The sequence below is a fragment of the Haemaphysalis longicornis genome, unplaced genomic scaffold (assembly GCF_048455015.1).
Source record: "Haemaphysalis longicornis isolate Haplotype H1 unplaced genomic scaffold, Haemaphysalis longicornis Haplotype H1 scaffold_8, whole genome shotgun sequence".
In the NCBI taxonomy this organism is placed as follows: domain Eukaryota; kingdom Metazoa; phylum Arthropoda; class Arachnida; order Ixodida; family Ixodidae; genus Haemaphysalis; species Haemaphysalis longicornis.
The window spans coordinates 194,945,038-194,968,755 of record NW_027526445.1 but is presented as its reverse complement, the minus strand read 5'-3'; the positions used below and the strand labels follow the sequence as shown (position 1 = coordinate 194,968,755).

The 23,718-nt window shown below is 47.3% G+C and overlaps 1 protein-coding gene across 1 annotated transcript; it reads right to left on the bottom strand.

Moving 5' to 3' along the window:
• Positions 1-980: 980 nt before the first annotated feature.
• On the bottom strand, positions 981-22,163 carry LOC144149962 (carboxypeptidase Q-like). Its single transcript, XM_077681716.1, has 5 exons — positions 21,440-22,163; positions 13,768-13,859; positions 11,112-11,269; positions 4,017-4,117; positions 981-2,354 (listed from the first exon to the last, which is right to left on the bottom strand). Exons 1-5 carry the CDS (start codon positions 21,920-21,922, stop codon positions 1,779-1,781), a joined length of 1,410 nt encoding a protein of 469 aa, XP_077537842.1. The 5' UTR covers positions 21,923-22,163; the 3' UTR covers positions 981-1,778.
• Positions 22,164-23,718: the final 1,555 nt, after the last annotated feature.

Here is a 23,718-nt window from a genome sequence, read left to right as displayed (position 1 = left end):
GGCTCGTTGAAGACGTCTCCATCGTCGCCAAACATGCCACGAAAAGGGCATGACAACAATGTGCGGGCACGCCGCCGAAGCTTGCAGTGCGGGGCGCCAAGCAATGCTATTGTCAGCACCGCCGCTAGACAGGAGCTTGAGAAATTGACTTCACTGTCCCTTTAAGCTCTTTAGAAAGGTAAAACAACGCTTCAAATGCCATAAAACACTAGCTTTATGTGTGTGCGCTGTTAACAGCAAATAAAGATTGATTTATTGATTGTCATTGATTGATTGATTGGATTTCGATGTGTAATGCGCGGGAGAGGCTAACATTGCAGCGATAGGAAAGGTCTCAACATTCCGGACGCATACTGGTAGCATTGGCTCCATCTATGTGACGTGACACCCGGACACATACGCACGTATTTGCGGCGGCGCGCCTTGCGACACCCCACACGACCTAACACAAACGTATAAAATCTGTAATGATGATTGTACTTGCCTGGGTGAAAAACTAGGCAGAGACCATCACGTTATCGAATGTCGAAGCCCCCACCAAAATAACTCCGCTCAAAAAAATCGGGGTGAGTCGTCCTGTTTATTCCGTCAACCGTTTTGGCCAGAGAGGCATTGAAGAGGGGAGTGCCACAGCCCATATTGTTACCCAAAATAAATGTTTACAGATCGTTTTACAGACATAAAATATGGAAGAGAAGAGAAGCCGGTGATATAAACAACGCTAGAAAAAAATCGAACAATTTGTGGCACATGAAGCTAATCACCTGCACCCATACCAAGGTTTTGTCTTCGAGATTATTAGCATAAATAAAGGCGTCCAGATGTGGTTCCACTCTCATGACGTGTTTGGAATTATAGATGCCAAGTAAAATGCACTGTTACGAAAAAAGGCGAGCGATCGTGATGATCAATGCACCATGAAACTCACTGGGCTCGAAGTTACTGGAACTAGGTTACTTGAATAAGTTACAGCCGCTTAAGAAGAAGAAGAAGAAGTTTATTTTCAGTTTACACAAAGGAAGGAAAAAGGTGTTGAAACACCTGACACAAGCCACAGCTCCCATAAAAATGAAAACAAAATAAAGTTAAAGAAATACAAAATACAGTAAAGCAGAAACCAAATAATGAAAATGAAACCTAACTGTATACACAATATGGATGTAAACGTGAAGGCAAAACTATAACTAAAGAAGCAAACTTTGCCAGCATGCAAAATAAGTACTAAAATAAAGTTTTAAACCCGTGTTATAGCTGAGAGGAACGGAGCTCAAGAAAGTGCACTATCTCAAAAACGAGCGCCGCGCCGAGAATAGTGGGTCATCAATCAATCGGCTCGACACTTGCTAGAGCATACAAGAAGAAACAATGCGCCATCCGTCATGAGTTTTAACACTTATACTCTCCTTTACACCTGCTATAGAGACGGAGTTTTTTTGTCGACTTGGTGGTGTACACGCACGGACGGATAAAATTTGCCTGACTTGCCATATACAGCTTCGCTGCAAAAGGTAATTACAAAAAAAATGCTGCAACTAAAATTATGATTTCTTTCTCGGGGAAGCGGCCATCGTGACATGGCGAAATGCATTGCACAACGGTGTCACAACGTCATCAACATTTTGTTTGTTCACAGTAACTTCACATCACAACAATCCATTGTAGACACAGATGCATAAATCCGCAAAGGTAGTTAATTAGAAATAATTTGAATAAATCCCGCTGAAGGAGTGACCGAATGCTCGCAGAAAACGGAAACGAAACGACAAACACTGTGGTATTCAATTTCGGGGCAGCATTTCTCGCAGGTCGGCAACAATGTATCCGACCGCTGTCCATAACGCAGCACACCGGTCCATGTCGCGGCTGTTCAAAGCGCTAACTGTGTCTGCGTGCGTGTGGTGGTAGTCGAAGTAGCGCTCGTTGCGGTTCAGCAAGATAGATGCCGGAACGCCCAACTCCGCCAATTTCACGACGTCGGAACCGCGTTGGCCCGCGTCCTCCAGCCGCGTGGCGCCAATGGGCACCAGCAGCGAAAGCACTCGTTGGAGAATGCAGCGCGTCACGTTGTTCTCACTAGTCGTGGTCAGGCCCAGCGGCGCGAATGTGCCGAAGTCGGACTCGAGAGCTAGCGATATGTTGACCATCTCGTCACGGTGTTTTCGCACGAACTCGGCTGAACCAACCAGGCCGTTCTCTTCGGAAGTCCACAGCACCAGGCGCAGGGTGCGCCTGGGCCGCTGCTGGAGTCGGCGTACATAGGCCATCGCGGCCAGGCCGATGAAGACACCGCCGCCGTCGTCAATGGCGCCCTGGCCGACGTCCCAGCTGTCTGTGTGGGCACCCAGAATAACGAACTGCAACAAAAGCGAGTGACCGTGGCAAATTTCGGCTACTGCCTCAATAACACTTGGAAACAATACGTCTTCGTACTCTTTAGCTGCTCTAAAACAGGACGCAACTCAAGGTGACAACGAAGTTTTACGAGCCGGAAAGGAGCTAACTGTATGGGTGAAAACTGGAACATCAATGGTCATCCGTTCTGTTTATGAACAAGGTCGTCGCGGTGGTGTACCTAACTTACCCGAGGTTAGCTCGCTGCTCCGAAAGATTTTAAACCGCCGCCATAGGAGCGTTTCTTCCTGATGGCGCAAGTTTTCAGACCCCACGCACTGCCGCGCGCATCTCACGCGTCGTTTTTTTCTACCCGAGACAGAAACAGCAGCGGACGCGGAATCGTCAGAAAAACGCGCGCGCCGTGTTGGTGAGCTTCATCTGTGCGCAATGCACGATTCACAGCACCGGCGCGGGATACAAACACGCGTCCTCTTTCTGCACCGATTCCCTGTTTTCACCCGTTCGGCGCTCAGTCATACGGTAGCTTACGGACTTATGACAAAATAAGGCGCCATATATTTCAATATACACACTATAGCGGTGCTTAGCGCCACTACACTCCTAGAAACAGCGTGCTCCGTTGCTGCGCTGCACCTTCTCACCTCCCATGCCTTTAGGTGTCCTACTGGGCTCTTCGTGTGGATTGCTGGTGCCATCCGCGGTATACCGTCAACGCAGGATTTTCTACTCATGAGGCGAATAGGCATTTGCCGCTGAAAATGCGCGCAATCACATTTATCATTTCACATAAACCCGTTGAGTCTGGCGCTGGTTTCGGGTGTATCAGATCACCGCGCTGCGGTTTCCAGCATTTAGTCGAGACCAGTGCGTTGTCGCCTGCTTATTGTTTGTCACCAATTCTTCTCTCGCAGCGCAACATGTCAATGCATGTTAACATTACAGCTGTTTGTGCGGGATGTCCTCTCGGCTGCGACAGCAACACTTGCGCATGCGCAGGATGCGCCTCCTGAAGAGCTCTGGACACGTTGCCTCGCCCATGACGAGAGCTCACACGAACTTAGTGTCGTTGTCGGTGGTGTCATTCCACTGTAATCATTCCTAGCCGAACTTTGAAAGCGCAGCTCTCAAGCGCCTGTTCCTGTGTTGTCGCATCGCCGTCAGCCTCGGCGTAACCGAGCGAACGAAGAGGACACCGAGGATAGACGATATAGAGAGAGCAGGAAAGCAGAGGAGGAAAGAATGGCGAAACTGTGAGGGGAAGGGCGGTATGCCGAGGCCGCGAGAGACATGCTCGGCGGCGGCGACGCACTGCGAGATACCGTCACAGTAGCGCGCGCCGTCGTGCGTTCGCTGATAGCGCGATCACTACCTGAGACGCAGCAGATATGCGCATTGTCCGAGGAGACTACAGTCGCGCTGCGCTGAAATTTCGCATTAGTGAGTGTTGCAATCCTCAGCCATTCTTTTCTCTCGGCTCACCATGCACGTGAAACGAAAGGAACCTTGACGAAGATTTGTTCGCATCGTTAGCGGTACGCTATTCGCATGGTTAACGGTACTCTGGAGGTTTGTTAAGAGCCCCCTACACATGTTCGCGCAAATAATAGGAGCAAGTGTGCAGAAACGCCAAATTAATAGACAACAGCAACAAATAACTTCACCTGTTCAGGGTGCACAGAGCCCACGATGTCGGCGATAATGTTCCTGGACACGCCTTGACTGTGGTTGTTGCTCATTTCAAGGTGTACGACCACGCGGGAGCCTGTTGAATGAAGCACGTTCCAAGGTCAAGCAATTCTAGCAAAGTTTGTTGAAGAAATTAAGCAAACGGCTGTTTACATACAGTGTAACAGAAAGCAGCGGACTCCTTGAGCATACAGGGTTGGTTCAGCTTGTGTGTTTTGGAATTTAGCCGCTAATTTTGCTGCGAAAGCTGGACATGCGAAGTCGTGTTGAATTTCGAATAACACGTGACTCACACATAGTACCCTTCGGGAACGCATTACGGCAACTGCAGCTTTACAGCGAAATCTGTGAATCAAAGCCGTACCGAACTTTCAACCTAACTAGAGTGTCACGTGACCTCAACGAGATGCGTAAGAAATCATATCAAGAACATATATAATTCCAAAGCCTACTTTAGGGAGAAAAATAGGTTTAAAGCAAAGTCAGCGACATCCACTCGTGCAAATGATGCACACGTACTTGGGCATATTGCCATGCTGCCGTAATCATCATATTCCAGCCCGCCATGACGGTTACACAAGACGCCATGTCAAGTGCACAGCATTGAGGTTACTATATTCGGGTACAAGATAAGAATGACAACGGAAGTTGTACCTAAGCCTTATCCCCGCATCCGGTCGTTCCTCCGCATGGCGCAAAGAGTTCGTTACTTCGAGCATTTTGAACGGGATTCGAGACGTTTCCATGATTTTAAGAGCTTAACATCGTTGTGAATTACAGCAGATGCGACAAACAAACCACGTGAGAAAAAGCAGACGATGTCACCTATTAAACGCTATCTTCATTTCAAACGCGCGCGCGTGTGAAATCAGGGTTCCCGTTTCGCTGGAGTGATACCCTACGAGTACATGAGCTAGTGTTAACTTGTACCCAAGCACAGCTAAATGTTTTACATTGGGGAAAAGGGCATTTGGATCCTTTAAAAGCCGACGCAAAAGCTCAGCTGGAAGTGAAATCATTAGAAGCAACAGAAGCAAATGTTATGACGGCCTTCCCAGAAACTTCATAGCCTGTGGTGTCAATGGAATGCGCTATAAAGCAGAAGTGGTTGTGAATTCTTTGTTTAATTTGAAGACCGGAGGGTCGCTAGAGAGCTCTTGCAAATCTCACAATGGGATTGGCGACAACTTTCATTTGCAAAGTACGTAATATTCCGATTGTTTCTGTACTTCCGTTTTTTACACGGGCACGGGAACGTGACTGCTCATGGTGTTGACAGAACCCGTTGAAGTCACAGGAGCTCGCTTCGATGCCCTGCATCAACAAAATATTTATCTGTAGTTGTTATTTCGTGGGAATCTTGGTCGCTGCTTTCTTCCATGAAGGTAAAAAATGCTGGGAATCAAGAAAAGGGGACAAACCTTCACGCAGTAGTACCGCCATCTCATTGCCGTGAACATCTGATGTTTATGTTTCGTTACCAGCGCCCGGCTGCGCCTGGCTGTCCTTTCTTCTTAGACCTGAAGGCGCGTTAGCCCTTTTTGTGTTTAGTTTTTATGCTGCGCCCCAAAATCTTGGTTTGTAGGGGAAGGGTTCCACAATGTCGTCACAAACTTATAGCCATTTCTGCTTTGACCGACACTCGATTTCGATGTAGTTCAATAGTTCTGGAAAGCAGAGTGCTATAGAAATTCTCACTTGGAAAACACTGCGGCATTTCGTTATCAGACGCTTAACTGTGCACGTCATTTTCTTGACTGATTCATTGATGCTTGTTTCTTTTTTACTGCGGCGCACAAGTTCCCTAGTACAACAAATCTTGTTTATTAAAAGAATCCTGTATGGAGCTTAATTACTTGGCAGTGCACAGTTGTATTGCAATCTTCATTTTACAGTCTGCCGACAGGTTAGACGGTTAAGGAAGGGAGGAATGAATTTTTTTTATTCAACTGAAGAGCTGGTAGGTGGGCGGGGTCCTTAGGGCAGGACTCCGCTGGTTCTACCCGCTGTCTTCGCCCCACCGGTCAGAGCTGGCAAGTTCACATTTCGAATCTGGGAACTGGATTCGAGTATCGGTTATTCTGGCAGTCCAGCAGACCATGTGACAGACAGTAGCGCGTTGGCCGTAGTGCAGGTGGGGATAGAGTGTGGGGTGGGTGGCGTGTAGTCTCGTGAGGTGTGGAAACGTGTTTGCTTGAAGTTGACAGAGGGTGACTTCTTGTTCTTATGAGAGTGGGTCAGCTCCTGCGGGTACGTGCTTCGAGATAGCCTGTAGTGTCACGTAATGTTGCTGAAAGTCGTTAGACGGTGATCTGTGCGGTCGTTATCCTCCAACGATGCCTGGTTTGCGAGACCACGGGCGGGCGCAGTAGCTTCTCGGTTGCCACGGAGTTACGAATGGGGATCGAGGCGTAAAAAGTATTCGTAAATTTGTTTTATGGGGATTCTAGGCAAGGACCTGCATTGCTGTTCTGATTCCTTTTACTGCCATGTATTCCTGGCGTTCCTTCAGATCAGTCTGCGTGAACAAGACCGAGATGCTCTGTAGCTCCCAGAACTGTCTCAAAGCGGCTGTAATTTCCTATGTATTTGCTTGAGAACAACGATGTTGGAGCAGTGGACGACTTCAGCGGGTGCCTGCGTCGGTCCTTGTAGAGTCCAGCCCAGCCGCGTTTCGATGGCTCTCATCCTGTGGCGTACTGTCAATACTTTTCCCGTCCCAATTTCCCAGTAAAAGTCTGACCCTATAAGTAGGCTGATTGAATCTTCAGCATTACGTTCGTTTGAGATGCTTTTAGTGTCGATGCCTCTATTTCGAAGTTCCCTTAGCATCTCTTCGTTTGGGTTGGGTATAGGCTGATTGCAGATAGACTCAATCTCTAGCGCTTCTATGGGGATTGTAGTCTGCTTCGATGAGCAATGGAGAAAGACGCGAACCCTTCTTAACGTCTCTTGCGTTTCCTTTCGTCCGAACACTCCTAGCGTTAGTGTTTCTTCCCCAAGGAGTTCGCAACTTAGTTTCCTAGAGACGTCGTTTCGGATGAAACTTCGCTGACTGCCTCCATCGAGCAACATTCGGCAGTTTTCTTCCTTTTTTCTTCCCGAAACCTTTCCTCTCAGTGTTTGGAGAAGTACCACTTGTCCTCGTTGTCGAGATAGTAGGTGGACAGGTGCGGTTGTCACGTGACTGTTCAGTCGATTTAGAACATCAGGATTACACATCGACGAAACGTGTCGTCTTGAACAGTGTCCGCAAACGACTGTTTTCTTGCGCTGTCTCGAGACATGTCCTGGAGTTGGGAATCGGAAACAACGACCAGATTTTGTTAGTAGGGCTCGCTTTGGTCAATGCTGATTTCTTTCGATGAGCAAGAAGCTGCATCATGTGGAGCCGAACAGAACAAACATTTCGTCACGTTATTAGATCCTCCATGTAGAGCGGCCGCAGATGGTAAGTGATCGGCTTTTGATGTGCGACGCAGATCGTGCTGTTTCGCGGCTCTCGGGGGGTCCGATCCCTTCGTTAATGCTGGCATTACCGCTTCGAGACATTCGAGCTCTTGGCCGAAAAGGTCATTAGGTCTTCAAACTTCTTTTTGTGCTTGTCCGCTGGCTGCGACGAAGGTTCTGTGGTACCCGAATCGGCCGCATCCCGTTTTATCTTCGATCGCTGATGATAACGCAGAACAATATCTCGAGGCAGCGACTGAAGCACGATTTTGTGGAGCATGGAGCAGTACGTCAGGAGATGCGTCCCCAGCGCTTTCATGCTTCTACAGTGCACCTGTACTTTGTAGTACAGCTTGCGTAACTCTGCTACGTCTGACGATGACGAGACAGGTTTCAGGTTAATCAAAGCGTGCAAGTGATCTTGTACGATGACTTCACTGTCTCCAAATCGCTTTTTAAGAATTTCTACAGCGTCAGCGTAGCAGACATCCGTAACCGGTAATCCTGATATAGCAGAAGCCACCGTTCCTGTTAGTAGGTTCGTCAGGTAGTGGAATTTCTGTGTCCTTTAACCCTTTAACTCAGGGTTCGAATAAATAGAGCTCTCAAACTGGCTGCAAAACTTGTGCCAGTTTTTACGATGGCCGTCAAATTTGGTTGGCTCTATTCTCGGTTATTTTGTCCGTATCGGTACAGTCTCAGCATCGTGGGCTCTAGTCGATGAGTTTGAAGGGTGAGACTCACTGGTCGGATGGTTCTGGGAGCGGTAACGAAGCTCTGCCATGATCTTGACGACGCTGTCGTTGAACATTGTCACGTCGGAGGTCTCTTCCGCGTCGAGTTCCTGAGGGTGTTCGCGGTAGATGTCTTCATCCAGCTTTTGGAACGGCCTGAACATGAATTCGATTCTTTCGAGGGAAATAGCAAAATCCATCGGTGTGGTCAAGCGTCCATCACGTAGGCCGTCTTCCATTTCCTTTAAGACGCCGTTGAGCTTGGCTCGCATAGTGATTCGGCGCCTCAGCATGCGCTCCAGGGAGGTCATCTCGGGTCATCAGTGGCTGGTTCGTGGAAAGTCAAGCAGGCTCTTTCGTTGAGGGTGGTCAGGCCCTGCCTGTCTCTGTCGTTGTATCCCGGGTTTCCGGCACCAGATTGTGGGATTCTTTAGCCACTGAGGACGAGAGAGGCCTTCAGACAAGGGAGAGAGCGAGCGAGTGGTTGGAAGGTTTAATGTCGACCTAAAAGAAAACGTAGCGCGAGCGCACGCCGATCGTAAAATGACGACAGGCGTCGATGATGGTGATGCCGTCGGTGCAACGCTGATGATGATAGATTCTACACGTACGACACCCCCCTTGAGAGTCGGTGATGATGGTCCTGGTTTTAGTCCGTGTCATGACTAACGCGATCGCTGTCTCTTCCGCTTGGAGGGTACTGCATTTTCTAAGACTGATGCTCGTTGTGAGGGCAATAGGCATTGCGAAAACTGCAGTTTTGGTGCTGGCGAGCGTGTGGTCTGCTGCGTCCATGTATACCGTGGTGCTAGATTCTCCGTATACTGTTTTGAGGGCTTCGGCTCTGAGTTGTCTTCTCCATTCATGGTGTTAGGTTCATGTTCCGTGGAAGTAGAGGGATGCTCAGCCTTGATCGAATGTCCAGTGGGAGTTCCGACGTCGTTCCAATAGTTTGTGGGCGTGCGTAGCCTAAGCGATGGAGTACGTGGCGTCCAGTGGGGGTAGTGGCTAAGTAACCAGGCCGAAAGCCGAAGCCCGGCTGGTTTCATTAGCTGTGAAGTGCAGCTTTCTTGCACAATGCCTCACTTTCATGACCGAATAATCAAAACCTCTTGACTGTTCTACAATGTAGGCTAGCGCAGCTAGTATTCGCATTAAAACTGGCAGCTCGCTGTGGTCTGTAAGCTGGTACTTCAATAAAACATGTTGTTGGGCGAGCTGGTACATACTTCATAGGATGCACCAACATAATTATGGGATGTACCAACTTAATGGTACATACTATTATGCAAGTTTGTACATTACTACACGCTTTACCCATCATCACAACCACGATTGATTGCACGGCAGTATATTGTTTCGGGACTAAGGTGGCCAGTGCCTCACAGCTCCTTGGAAACAAAAACGATGACGACGACGACGAATTGCCCGGCGCGCACCTTGCGCGAGCTCTGTAATGGCCGCTATGTAAATATTCTAAATAGATCGCTTCATCCCATCTAATCGTTCGTCTCATCTCTGTCCTGCAGCCACGTAACAATATTGAAGGTATTGCGAAGAGAAAATACAGGTTTGCTTCATCAAGAGGCTGCTTTGCCCCGATAACGAATCATACCAATTTTATCGCAAACTTTAAACAGATAATACCCGTATTACGGAAAACGTTTGAATCAGTGCAAACTCCGCATCCGTTTTCTGTCTGTTTTTCTATGATGTCACAATGTTTGTTCGCTTGTGCGTGACCGATGTGAGCACTGCCGCCAAACATGACTGGACGATTTTATGGAGGCCTCGAGTTCCGTTTGACCGCACCACTTGAATGCTTACGTACGGTTAACACGCTCATCACTATGTTTTAATTCTGGGCGCAATCGCGTCATCATTATCATCATCTTATTCTTCTTCTTGTTTATCTTTTTCTTTTTCTTTTTCTTTTTCTTTTTCTTCTTCTTCTTCTTCTTCTTTTTTCTTTTACTTTTCATTTTCCTTTTACTTTTTCTTCCTCTTCTCCTTCTTCTTCTTCTTCTTCTTCTCCTTCTTCTTCTTCTTCTTCTTCTTCTTCTTCTTCTTCTTCTTCTTCTTCTTCTTCTTCTTCAAGTTTTAGTTAAAGCAACGTCACAAGCATTGTCTTGGGGAACACGGCTAAAGGCAAACCATTTGCCTGACAGAGGACACACCACCCTTAGCAGAACATGGTTGCGGCAATGCAACAACAATACAATAAAAAGGCTTGAATCGAAAACCAACTGCCACATAAATAATGCATAATTATCAGTACAGGTTTATAGGACAAGCCCTGATTACAATTTTCTGCGAAGCTGTTACAATCATGAGACAGAATGGGAACAAAAACAGCGAAAAGACAAAAAATTCAAATAGAAGCATTTTAGCAGCGCGTTCATTACAACAAATTGACAAACTTGTATGCACAGGTTAAACAACATGTTTTAATAAAGCCGGTTGAGAAGAGGAGATTTTCAATAGCTTTCTTGAATTTTGACTGCGTTGTTACAGAAGTTAGCATTCCCAATACTATGGGGTGTTCGTTGAATACATCAAGTATTTTTGAAGGTAATTTTTGGTCACCATAACTCGTCCGGTATTATGGCTTGGTTAATAATTTATATCGGAACTCTTAGGGGCACTTTTTGTTGCGATACTTAAGCAGAGATAATCTGTTAGTATTGTATTGTTACGTCCCACAGTTTTTGAATATTTCTTGTGCTTTTGCGGTTTATGAGTGTCTTTTGTGACTGGAGTGCAGGTGAGTGAGTTACTGAGAACTTTCAAACTTATCAGAGTTGTATTTTGTCCTACTCGTCCCTTTAATCCCTTGCTTCTGAAGGGCACCAGCCGAACAGGATCTGTCCACAGGGGGGAGCTCACCGCGATCTGCCAGCCGCGTGAGGAAGTCGGCGTCCTCGACCGTCACGGAAGCGGCAGGGATCTTTGGCACGGTGGAGTCATAGCGCAGCATGCCAGTGTGGAGGGTGTACAGGGATTTTGAAGTGGCGGAGCGGATCAGTGCTCCGACGGCTCCGTATCTGCGCAGTGATGCGGAAATTTATTTGGAATTTCTGAGAAGATGACATAAAAGTAAGACAGCAAGAAGTGATAGAAGTAAACTAACGTACAGTCATGAACAACTGAAACGCGAGCAGGAAATTATGAACAGGACATAGCGCGATTTGTTTCCATGCAAGTCAAAATGACGCGTGGCTTAGTTATAAAAACTAAGTTGACAAATGTGGCTTTCGAAATATACCAATAGTGTGCCATTCTTGGACCCCAATGAACAGCATTTTTCAATAGGTGACGCTGGCTAACTCCGAAAAACGAACAGGAATCCACATAAACAAGTATCAGCTGCAGAAAGACAACGGAGAGAATTTTGCAGGGAATTATAGGAAAACTTATGGGGAAAATATGCTAAAAATAGGGAATTTCTGAACCGAGAAAAGGGAATTTTGCTCCTTAGTAGGGAACATCACTGCGTAGCCTGTCGTTAGGAGAGTCGAAAACGCCCCACCTTGACAGACACAGCGCCGCATGAGGCCGTGGGAATCTATAACAAGCAAGTGAGATTTTGTCCAACTATCCTAATGAACTAAATCCTGATATTATATTACAGAAAAGCTAGACGTATGTAAGCTATTGTTCCGCTCATTGCGAGAGCTATCATTGTGTTTAACAGCGAGGTTGTTCAAGCTGGTGGTTGGACCGGCGAACGTGCGCAGGAAAACCTCGCTGAGCGATGACGTCCTTGCGCGCGCCGGCACCACCGTAGCTTTGCCTCACCGCGCTCGATCGGGACTCGTGCCGCCATCTGTTGGAGGCGCGCTGCAATTGGTACAAGCATGGCTTTTAAAAAGCGCCGCGGGGAGGCGCGTTCTACACTTTGAGGGTACGGGGAAGCGCGACAAACGGGGCGAAGAAGAGGCGAGACAAATGGATTGGAACAAAGAATAAGCAATAACCTAGGTAGGGCCGCCAGCTTCGCTGGTTGCCAAGTCTTAGCGTCACTCGTGGAAAGCTGCCCCAATTTTTTGTTAGAATTTGGCTTGTTAACCTCCTATTTAACTTTCCTATCAAATAAGGGCCTTCAGGATATTACCACACAACGCCAGTTGCTTGGGAGGAGGTTTTCAATCCAGATCGCGACGACATCACCAATTGCAATAACGCTCTTTCGCCAAGCCTAGTTAATACAAAGCTACCAATGTCGGTCGATGCAGATGATTGCGACGCTGTCGTCAATCTCTCTCAACCTCGCTTTCGAAGCAGCGCTTTCGGAAGAGGCGCACAACAGCTGCTGAGTGCGGAGCTCAGTTCACGCGACCCGGTAACATACCCTGGCCTTGAGCGCTCGCTTCTCTCAGCCGGTGCAGAGCGAGTTGTTGCGTCCAAATACTCTACCGCTGGCTTCCGCCGCCAATAAAGCTGGTACAAAAGGTACGGGGTGTATCATTTGTCCACATCATTCACCGCGAGAAATCTGTCGCTCTAAAATACGCCTAAGCTAGCGACCCTTTGCCACTCATCGCTAATTCGCCACCAGAGCTTAGCTGTCGCTTTGAGTGTGGTCACATGTTCTTCGCAAAATCTTTGTAATGCTTTATCAAGCGCCTTATGCTACCTTTTTTTCCCTTGAGTTAAGATTCAGCGCCTGTCCAGTGTTTCTCAGTTTTAGGCGCGTCTATCACGCTGTAGCTAAAATTATCATGATGCTTACCGTTAGCATTCTTTTTGCACGTTATAATAAATAAATGTGTGCCGTATGGTCATGTTTAAGTACGTTATACCAATATCCACCAAACTCTCTAGTGCATTTTTCTGTGAAGTTTTTCAGGTGCCATAAAGGTTACTTACACATTTTTCGCAGTTGATCCAAAATGCTCGTGTTCAGCGGCAGCAATACTGGTGGGAATGACACTGACTATTTAGGCCCCGATAATTATTAGTGGCACTGTCATTAGGCACAAGACATTTTAAAGCCAAGCTTTCTGTGCCTCACTGAGGCCGTCGTTCGTCCGAGTAAAACGCACTGAGGTCAACTATACATTATGGGTTACACAAAACGATGATGATGATAAACGAAGGCACACGATGCACTTCGATAATAAAACGCTCCCTGCGATCGGAATTGAACCTGGGTACCTCGTGTTATGAAGCCGCTGTCTATCCAATCGCGCCATTCTGACATGGTCGAAGGAGTTTGGATTTTGAACTTTGACTCAGGTTGCATGGGGTAAAGGTCGCGTTCAAACCATTTTCCTCTTAAGAAAGGGGCTTTGCTTCGTTTTTTTCTGGTTGAACTTTGGATGGAATTTTCTACCACAAACGGCCTCAGCATTTTTGTATCTTTTTTTATCAAGGCTCTCTGATCTCTTTCGGGCGCATCCGCGGAGTGGGCCCCTGCCGTTAGTCGGAATAATGCGGCCAGATTCCTAAGTATAGGAAATCATCTGCAGCTACATTTCGCGGGGCCCAGTCAACAATTTACCTCGGAATGTGGAGAGCTTAAGTATGCGTGTCCACGTACCTTGCTGCCCTGGAAGCTCCCTGGGATCGGTGCGGCACATACTGAAAGTAGTCGATCCATTCGGGATTGAACAGGACGATTGTTCCATTCACCTGCGGCAAGACGGTGCCCCGGAATGATGAGAAAATAAGAATATCTGTCAATAGGTCTGCTGCCTATAGCTTCGAATTAGGAAACAAAAAAAACACTTCCTTATTCGTTCTTTACTCTATTTCCTTAGCTAGTTACAATAGAAGAAGAAATGTGTGCGTGATTAGGAGGGATTTAGTGTAAGGGTAAACTGTCATTATAGTTATTATTGTTATTTCTTTCTTAATATTATGCCGGTTTGACATTCCTGCTTGGGCGCGTCATGGTTTCACGGAAACAAGGCCGCTGTTTTCAGCAAAGTTTATTACTCCTGGTAAAAACCCAGGGTATGCCTGGTGGCGTCCCTCTGACATTCAAGTTCGGCCAAAGTCAAGGAAGCGCTTAGAGAAATTTCGCGGCGCCGACAAAAGCGCTCCCGAACATGCTTCGGCCATCGACCGAACCAATCTGGAACGGAAGCGTCACCCATCTTCGTTTCCGTTGCCGGCCGGAGCATAATTGAAGATAGTGGCTGCGTTCCGATTCGCGGACAGACATCTTACGAAGTAGTTTAATTAGACGTCTAAAGAAAGAACAATTGGAACGGCGCAGCGATCACCAACGCAGACAATAACCTCGTAAAAGACATGTTGATAAGCGCAAGCCGCAGGTTTCGTATATATTCATAGCATTTATATTATGCACACTACGCAGTTTAAAAGGTAAACGAGAGCATCTTCACCAGTAGTAATTTATACGGAATATTTCAATAAAAGAACAATGTAGTTTGTAACAACGCTAATACTCAAAAAAGGGCGCTGGCGTCATTTGATATTTGGACAGGAAGGCAGCCTGCATCGTTGCTGACTTCGATGCTGCCTCCGTGAAACAGACTTCATTGCCGGCTTGAAGTTCAATTTGGAAGGGGTCTTAACATGACGAACTGTCTGCGAAGACAGCAACGAAGCCATCTAAGCGGTAACTTGGAACGCACCGAGTGCTTGAAGCCGGCGTCAAAGCAGCGTGCTGGCCAGGTATCTAACGCCATGGGATACGGGCAGAGTGGTGGGAAAAAGTGCCAGAAGCAAGCAACAACTACAACAGCGTCTCGTGGTCTTGTGGGAGCAGCGCGTCTGTCGTTGGCGCAGAGAAAAAAACTGGCTGCGTATCTGCTCCTTTTGTTGCAAATGTCGTCAAAAGACGAGAGTCTTTGTAGACATTTGCCGAGGAAATGCCCCCTTTGCTTTCCCGCTCACCTCTCATGCTGTTCCTATTGCGTCGCGCTCGTCCCAAGGTAAACACACTAAAGGTTTGCTCAAGGCGATTTCAATTCACCGCGTTCCACTGCTACAGGCCCGGTTCCTCGATGCCAGCGCTACAGTGCAGCAGAGACGCGCGTGAATCGAGGCGGCCGACTTCAAAGTTCATAGAACCGCGTGGCTGTGCTCCACGTGAGTTCCAAGCAGAACGTGGAACCTAGCTAGTGGAACCTTTCGTTGCTGTTGCCGCGTGATTTCTCATATGCCGCCAGGAGGTGGCGCGGGCAACAGCAGGCGGCGCTTTTCAGCAGTAGATGTAGAATAATATTTGCTATTGAAAAGCCACGCGTCAACGATTTTTTAAGAACGGAACACTGTAAATGTTCCTTGCGTATTAAGTTTTGGTCTTATATTTGCGTAATGTCTTGTTAATGCTCAACAAAGTTGACAAGTATGAACACATAAACCGGGCTTAGACGCTCACATTTGGCTGTGAGTATATAAGACTATTGCGCAGCATAAGTTTTACTTTCGCCGGGTAGCTGAATCGAGTCACAGACAGACAGACGGACGGACAGACAGACAGACATACAGACACACCAAAATTTCTGGGTTTAAGTAGCCCAAGAAAGACTATCGTCTGTAATACTTCGGCATGCACTTCGTGAGCGCCGAATACGGAACGGCAATGTTACGGCATGCAATGAAAGCTTCGCTTCAAGTGAAGTCCGGCCTATGCGTGCGATTCGTGAATTCTTTCGTGCAGCCTTTGCCGGTTCCAGACCACACCCCTCGGAGTTGTTTCTTGTTGAGGTGATAAACTAATGTTCCCGTACATACGACGTCAGGCATACTTTAACAAACCTCAAATGGTCCTCACTAGTTCCAACCGCAGCAGATGCTGAACGCCTCACGCATTAGATGTCGCGGAGGAGCTTCTTTCAGCTCGAATACAAAGTTTTAGTGTTAACACCGCGCGGGAGAAAGCTAGAAGAATTTCAAAACCATTATTTTTAGAATAAACGGGTATCTTCCACGCAGTTTGACCAAGGGTTTTTCACTGAAAACTTTTTGTTAAACTATTGATTCAGTCTATAAGATGGAATGAACAAAACTTTCTTCGTCATTCGTAAAACTGAATAATGCCCCTGCAACCTGCCCGTACACGGCAGACGCTGCTTTACCTGTGGGAGCTTCGGCGCTTCCTAGGTATCGACCGCGGAATGTAACCATTTAACCTTTACCCCCTCCCCTTTCTTCATTCCCCAAGTCGACCGACATGTCTACGCTCTCTAGTAAAGTTTTGTTATGTTATTCGTCATTAGCGTTGCAAATGCCACGCGCACAGACAAAATGCCACAATGAAGAAGCATGATGGGGCCCGTGCCCCTTCATGCGTACATATACATACAGGTTAATACCGAAATAGTGCCTAAAGTACAAGAATATTTGACAGATATGGAAAGCGTTGTAAAAGTTATCAGATGATTTGGCAGTAGCAGTTTTGCGATGATGAAGGTAAGAAACACATCGGTCAGAGCACTATAGTTCATCCAGTCAAGAAATAGACATAGTGTGATGGTTTAAAGAAGATTACAATACACGGTTATACATTCGTATATAAACTATGGATTATCGCCATTTGTACCCTTATTCCTAGCACAGCAAAAAAAAAAAAGAAGTCACGGAAATGTACTTGTCAGGTGATTTAATCAGTGACGGTAGTGCGTAAAACAACAGTGGTCGTTCATAATTTGTACGAACACGAGGAATAAACCATGTTTCCGGGTAGTGGGTGTTGTGGGAATGGCAGCTCTTTCTGAGGCTGAACAGTTCCGCGATAAAATTGTTATTTTGTTTCATTCTTGCTAAATAGCGCATGAGAAATATGTAATATACAAAAAGAAATAAATTTGACAAACACGTAGTTGCTTACAAATTGGTGCTTTGTGAGCTTCATATCGCGAATTCTAAATGGCATGGACTGCTTCCTTTTGCAGCAGGTGAAGTTTGGAAATATTAGTCAGGATTGCGCTGCCCAATACCAGCAACCAGCATTTGATATGCGAGAGAGAGAGCGTATTAAATATCAGTAATTTAATGCTAGTTGGAAGGAAGAAGCGTAATCTTGAAGGGATGCTAGCCACACGTGCTATTTTGTTGGCAACGACATTAACCTGTTCTCTCCAAGATAATCGTTCTTGGAAAATGATACCAAGGCTTTTGACTGAAACAGGTTGCACAGCAGTGTACCAATCATAATCTCCGAATTTTATTTTTAGGTCTAAAACCTGTAGTCTTAGTTTTAGATCTGTGAATAGCCAGCTAATTAAAACAATTCCATCTATTTCGCCTGTCCAGCGCTTTATCAGCATCGATAACTAGTTTTTCGGTGTCGTTTGAGGTAAAAAAATAAAGCAGTGTCATCGGAATAAAAAACAAGTTTGTTGGAGAGGTCATCGCTTACGATATCATTTATGTATAGGTTAAACAAGAAAGGCCTACGAATGCTTCCTTGCGGCACGCGAGCATTACTTTTTCTGGCCCCGAATATCTTGTCGCCAATAGTGACTGCTTGTTGGCGAAATTTCAGGTACTAATCTAAAAAGTTACGGAAAACCCCTCGGAAGCCATTTAGTACAAGTTTATTTAGTAGAGTCGTATCTTTAATCCAATTGAAGGCCTTCGAAAAGTCAATGAAAACCCCTAGTTTTATTAGTTTGTCTTCGACTGAGAGCAACAATAATTCCTTCTGCATTAACAGACAACTCTCCGTAGATCGATCTTTGCGAAAACCGAACTGCGAATATGTTGTTATGGTGATTTGTGAGAAAACTAGATCATTTTTTCATTAAATACTTTCCCGGTGCCTTCCAAAACACTGGAAACATTTATATAGGTGTGTAGTTGCATCTTCCAACTCCCCCCCCCCCCTCCCCGCCCCTTAAACACGACAATTACTTAAGGGGACACGGGAGTGATTTGTTAACATTGTGGGATTACTAGCGCAACTTGTAGTCCGGAGTCCATAGATCATATTTCGACCACTCTAAACGCGTTGACGCGAATTTATTTAGTAGAAAAATCAATTCGAAAATGCTGTCCCCCTCCTTGCACCCTCGCCCATTTTCTGTGGCGTTTTCGTGTGATGTCAGGAGGAGATGACTTGGCTTGACCGCGCTACTGCACGGCTCGCCGACCTTCCGACAGCTGCAGTCGGCTCAGCGTTTAGTTGCTTTAGTCCGCCGGCCGCCGACGGCTCGTCGCAATTCGCTCGCTCAGTTGAAACTAAGCCACAACACGTTTGTAAATGAAAGAATGTGCTTGTTTACTTTGTTAGTTCGTAGACTGTGCAAGCTCCGAGTCCGGGTCGCTCTGCACAAGCGCTGCACAAGCGGCACAAGTGCACATGCGGCGCTTCGCTGTCTGGCAAGAAAATCTAAGGCCACTTGAAGCCGGGAGAACAGTCAGCGAAGTCAATATAGGTACTAAGGAAATAAAAACAACTGAAACTTTCACCGTACAGCGTAAAACTAGGGCGCAGGAAGCACTTTTTGCGTTGAGTGAGCAAGAACAGCGGTCAGCAGCACGACCACACACCTGCGAACGCTTTTTCGTCTAAGAAATGCAATTGCTAGACGTGAGATATTGTGGAAGTTTGGGGGACGCTTACTGCACGAGCGCTATACAAGAAATAGTCACCTAAGCTGCTTGAAATGCTGCAACAAAATAAAAGTGTAAACGGGTTGTACATTACATAGCTTATATATGCAAACTTTAGCAGCGTTGGCCCGTAGTCGAGTGGTCTGAAGCGCTAGGAATGTTATTTTGCAAGTCACAAGTTGAAATCCCCGAGGTTACATGCTTTTTTTGTAAATTGATTTTTTCGTTTGCGGCCGATGCTTTCTAAACTGAGTTTACCATTTTTGGGCCGTAAGGTTCACTGCTCCATGAGCGAGTTCGCAGAACGCGCGCAGACTGACACTGACGGGCTAGCGAGTTCTCGTTGGCGTGCTGTTGCCACAAGCACTGACGACTTGCGGGCAGCGGGCACAGGCCAGAATCAGTAGGCTCTTGGCCTGGTACGAACACGCTTTTTACAATACCGGCATGAGTGAGGCAAGCTGAATATGCGGGAGAAGCGCATGGCATTTGAGCGTCTGCGGTGACGCGGAGGGCGTTCATCCACTGCGTAGGCCTGGGCTAGTGATTGCTGCGATTCCAAGCCGTCCTGGGAGTCTTATCTTAGCATTTTACAGCCGACAATATGGCAGAAGCGCGGTATGGCGATTATTGAGAAATCGAGAATGCCCATCCAACGGTAACGTCGGATGTCAAGCATGTTGTTTTAAAGAACCGAAACCAAAACTTGTTGCAATGCTAGTCTTCAACATCGTTCAATCACGGTGCATCTTCACCTGACGTCACATTTAGTTGGTGCGGCCGCCGCAGACCGCGCATGGTAGTTTTTCTCCTTTCGGGCTTTATAAAATAATTACCGACCTAACAATCCGATAAACGATGAAAAGTGCGTTAATTTGAGCCAGTCTACGCACGGACGGGGAAAATGACGGGACGGGCGCTAACTCACAACTGGTTTCTATTGAAAAGACGGAGCATATATACATTTGGCGTAATCACACACGTGGGCTAAAAAAAACCCAACAGGTACACGAATATGACAAAACAAAAATTTTGAAACGAAGTCGGGACGTCACGGCACGGGAAGTAGCGGAAGCCTTCTACATCAAGCGAAAGGGAGATAACTGCGTGAGCGTGCCATCGTTGCTAATCTACGCAAATAAGTGTGCATTCCTGGATAATTTTCTTGATGTTTGTTGATGAGCGCCCTCACCGGAAGCCTGTTACATTTTTTTATCCCACGTGTGTGACTACGCCAAATGTATATATGCATGCCGTCTTTTTAATAGAAACCTGTTGCGAGTTAGCGCCCGTCCCGTCATTTCCACCGTCCGTGTCTTTCGGTGCGCTAAATCTTAATTCTGTAATATGGACCAACTCGCCCAGCAACACGTCTTACTGCAGCTAAAACTTGCGTAGTGGGCCCAGTACCAGCAGCAGTGGGCACCGGTACTTCTATGCGTACGTGCGTTTTCGTAACTTTTATTGTTTACCGCACCATTCTTACTGCCGTAAAATGAATATGCATTGCACTTAAGCGCACGTAGTTCGTTAGGAAAGCCAATAAGCCGTGCCTAATTTGCGCTTGCTTCTTCCTTCCTCAGCCAATCGCACAGTTGGGCATGATATCATAGGTTCTGTTGCGGGAAATGAGCTAATGGGTCGCATGGGCATTTTGTTTTTTCCTAATTATGTAGCTTATTTGAGCAAAGTGTGCGTTTACAGTGGTGTCAGTACGATTCTAACGAGGCAATCTTTCGAATTGACCGAACTTGTGTTTTTTCCTTATGGATCTTTTAAGGGCCCAACACATTGGCCGAGAGCGATGCGTTTTCGCGCGCGTTTTGCCGGCTCGGTGCCGGTAGCCTTCATGTGTGTCCTTAACCGCTGCCGGACCGGTTTCCGGAGGGGACAACGCGTGAGGAAGCGCGCCGCTCTCTGTCAATGTGTTCGGCCCTTTCGGCAGATGGTCTCATACGTCCCTTACGCTTGGAAATTCTCTTCGTCCACGACGTCCAGAAGTACAGTATAATCTCGATAAACGGAAATCGTTTAAACGGAATTGCCGCCTAAACGGAACAGTATCCTGTAGGTTGGTTGGTTTTGCATTCGGATGATGTAAAAAAAAAAACATTCGGTAAGCGGAAGTAAAACTTCCGCGCCACAGTGTAAAGGGAACGAGAAATAGAACTTCTAGTAACACTCATTGGCATGAGAATCAGCTGTTCACAGTTCTGGCTTTTTTGTGTTTTTTTCCTTCCTCCATGTTTTTTTTATCAGGAGTCTACAACTAGGAACTGTACACGGACTCCCCATTACGACGACAGAACAGACGTAAAAACGCAAAATGGAGAGCGGCAACTTGTCGACCTAAAACATATGCGAGCCCAAATAAAAGCATTCAGGAACACAAAATAAGAAACAAATAAATGTACAACCATGGGTGCTGGGACCTATAAGATGCCTCGGTCACCAAAGAAAAATTCACACACACGTGTGCCTCATGTTATGAAACTCCTATGGCTATTGAACGCCACATGCTTTTGCATCAAATTGGCGCACCTCTTTTCTGCACCCAGCACCCAGAAATTTGTTTACGAACACGCCTAGCCACAAGCACCAGCCATACATAACTCCCCTGTAAAAAGCACAAGGTATGGCGTACGTTTTGCGCATGGTTTGCAATTATAGCGACGTCTCACCTCATCCTGACGTCGGTCGAGTTCTTCGAACGAGCGAACCACCACCACGGGCGCCGTTATTCCCCCGGGGGGCGTCGCCACCGACCCTCCTAGGCCCAGCACAGCCAGCGGGACCCGGCGAGGCTCGACCAGAAAGGCCTCCTCTTTGCCGCGGATCCACACCGGCGTCTCGACCGGCTCGGTCCACACGCGGTCCACACCAGCCGCCTCCAGCGACTCTACCAGGTGATCGATGCCAGCTTCCAGGCTCTCCGAGCCCACGATTCGGTGTCCGAACCAGTCGACAAATTCCGCAAGAGCTGAGTACGTGGTGCCAGACAGCGGACCACCGTCGAAGGCGGCCAGGATGCGCCGAACCAGGGGCTCGTAGCTGCCGATCTGCTCCGCAAGCGATGCCGGAAGGTTGCAGCCGTTGTTGTTGGGTCCTCGGGCATGCTCCAGGAGCATCGTCGAGTAAAGGAACGGGAGCACGGGATGCAGCATCGTCGATTTCGAGATAACAGAAGCCTTGTTGCCAGAAGAAAGAGTCAGACAGCCGGCGCTGGTTCTGGCCCCAGCTATACTGTGTGTGGCGGGGTGCGTGCAACAAAATCCTCGGTCGGCACCGCTGGTATCGGCGCTGAGTGGAGGCGGCCTGATAAACGTCGACGTGTCCTCGGGATATCCGACACGCGATGCCTCATGTGGGAGGCCCACGCTGTCGCAGTGTGTCAGCGTAGATCTTTATATGCCGAGCGGGATAAACTTGCTGCGAGCCTGCGCAACCGTATGTTCCCCGTACTCACTCTTTCCCAAGAAGTGGAGCTGCCTGGCGGCCAGTGAAATGTTTCTGGTAAACGCTGTACCGGGACGTAATCTTTACCACTTGAGCGATTTTGCTTAGTACGACGCAGCGCTCAATCGAATCGGTTGCTCCTGAAAGTCAACTTCGCGAGTGAGGGGAATTGACCAGGGTAACAGGTATTGCTAAAAAGACGAAACAAACGGCATGAAGCAACGCTTGAGTGGACCACTTTTGGTGCTCATAAAAAAGAAATTCCAACGGAAAACACGTCAAAAAGTAATTCGACTAAAACGTTTTCCCACAACCACCACCAGCGGCGTTCTTGAAATTGACGCGCCACAACTTCACAAACCCAGCTATCAGCAGCCGCTACTCGAGAGTCTCGATGGTGCGAGCTTTACATCGACGTCCGAAACGTTAGTCAAATTTAGTACCGAATAAAGCACTACCCGAAAAGACGCTTACGTTCCGTCAACGTTGACTAATGGCCTGCTGTGTACAAGCGGGTTGCACATTGCACAGCACGTTTTCGGCATTCGGACTATTTCGAAAGCATTAGGTGACTTAGTGAGCGAGAAAACAACCGTGCCAAACACGCAGAACAAATTCCCATCCGATCGCCCATACGCTGCTCTTTATTTTACCACCACCACAACCACCACCTTTACCACCACCACAACCACCACCACCATCATCATCATCAACAGCAACAACAACGTCATATTTAGCTCTACAGGGCCACTGCAGAACGGAAGCGCCTTAAATTGACGTCCGTTTGCACCTGTACTGAACTGTCCGAGCCCATTCCTTGCTTCCGAAATTTCTTGTTTCGTCCCTCCGTGGATTTTGGCCTTCCCTTTCTTATAGACCGTCTTAGCGTGAGCTGTGATGTCTTTCACTATAGTTTGTTCCCTGCTTCAGGATGCTCGTTTCCAGTCGCTGAGCGTTACCCCTGTCTTCCGTCGCTCCATGGCTCGATTAGCCTACCCTTTTTTCTTTCTAATCGTTTAGTAAGGCGCCGTGCTTCCGCTCAGGGATGCGCTTAAACTTGGCGTATATGTGTACACAGTAAAAGATCACTAGCGGCATCGCGAATAATTGTCGAATTATCCTACTGTCGAAATATCGAAGGAACAAACAAAACGCTACATTTTCCCCAGCATGACCTACCTTTATTTGCCAAATAAGTTTGTAATCTTCGTCTGTTATTTCAGGCGGATTCGAGCGGCGACAATAGCTCTAATAGTCGCCAGATGCTCCGTGGCGCACGCACCATGCACACGCACCATGCGAAGCACGCCCGGAAGACGCAACGACGACGATACACGCCAGAACGAAACTTCTTGAGGATAGGGATATCTGCGACACAACTGCGCAAAGGCGACAAAGGCAACAAAGCACACAGGCTTCAACCGCTGCATCCGCATCCAACCTCGATTTCCTCGTGAATGGTTGCATGAATGCATATATGGATGAATGGGTGGATGGATGGTAG

Bases quoted from the DNA above. Each gene is read 5' to 3' on its own strand.
- LOC144149962 (XM_077681716.1), bottom strand. From the start codon at position 21,922: ATGCTGCATCCCGTGCTCCCGTTCCTTTACTCGACGATGCTCCTGGAG. The intron at 4,118-11,111 runs GTGAGCTCCCCC...TTCATTCAACAG, and splicing joins CACGCGGCTGGCAGATCGCG to GCTCCCGCGTGGTCGTACAC. The intron at 2,355-4,016 runs GTGAAGTTATTT...CTTTTGTTGCAG, and splicing joins GCTCTGTGCACCCTGAACAG to TTCGTTATTCTGGGTGCCCA.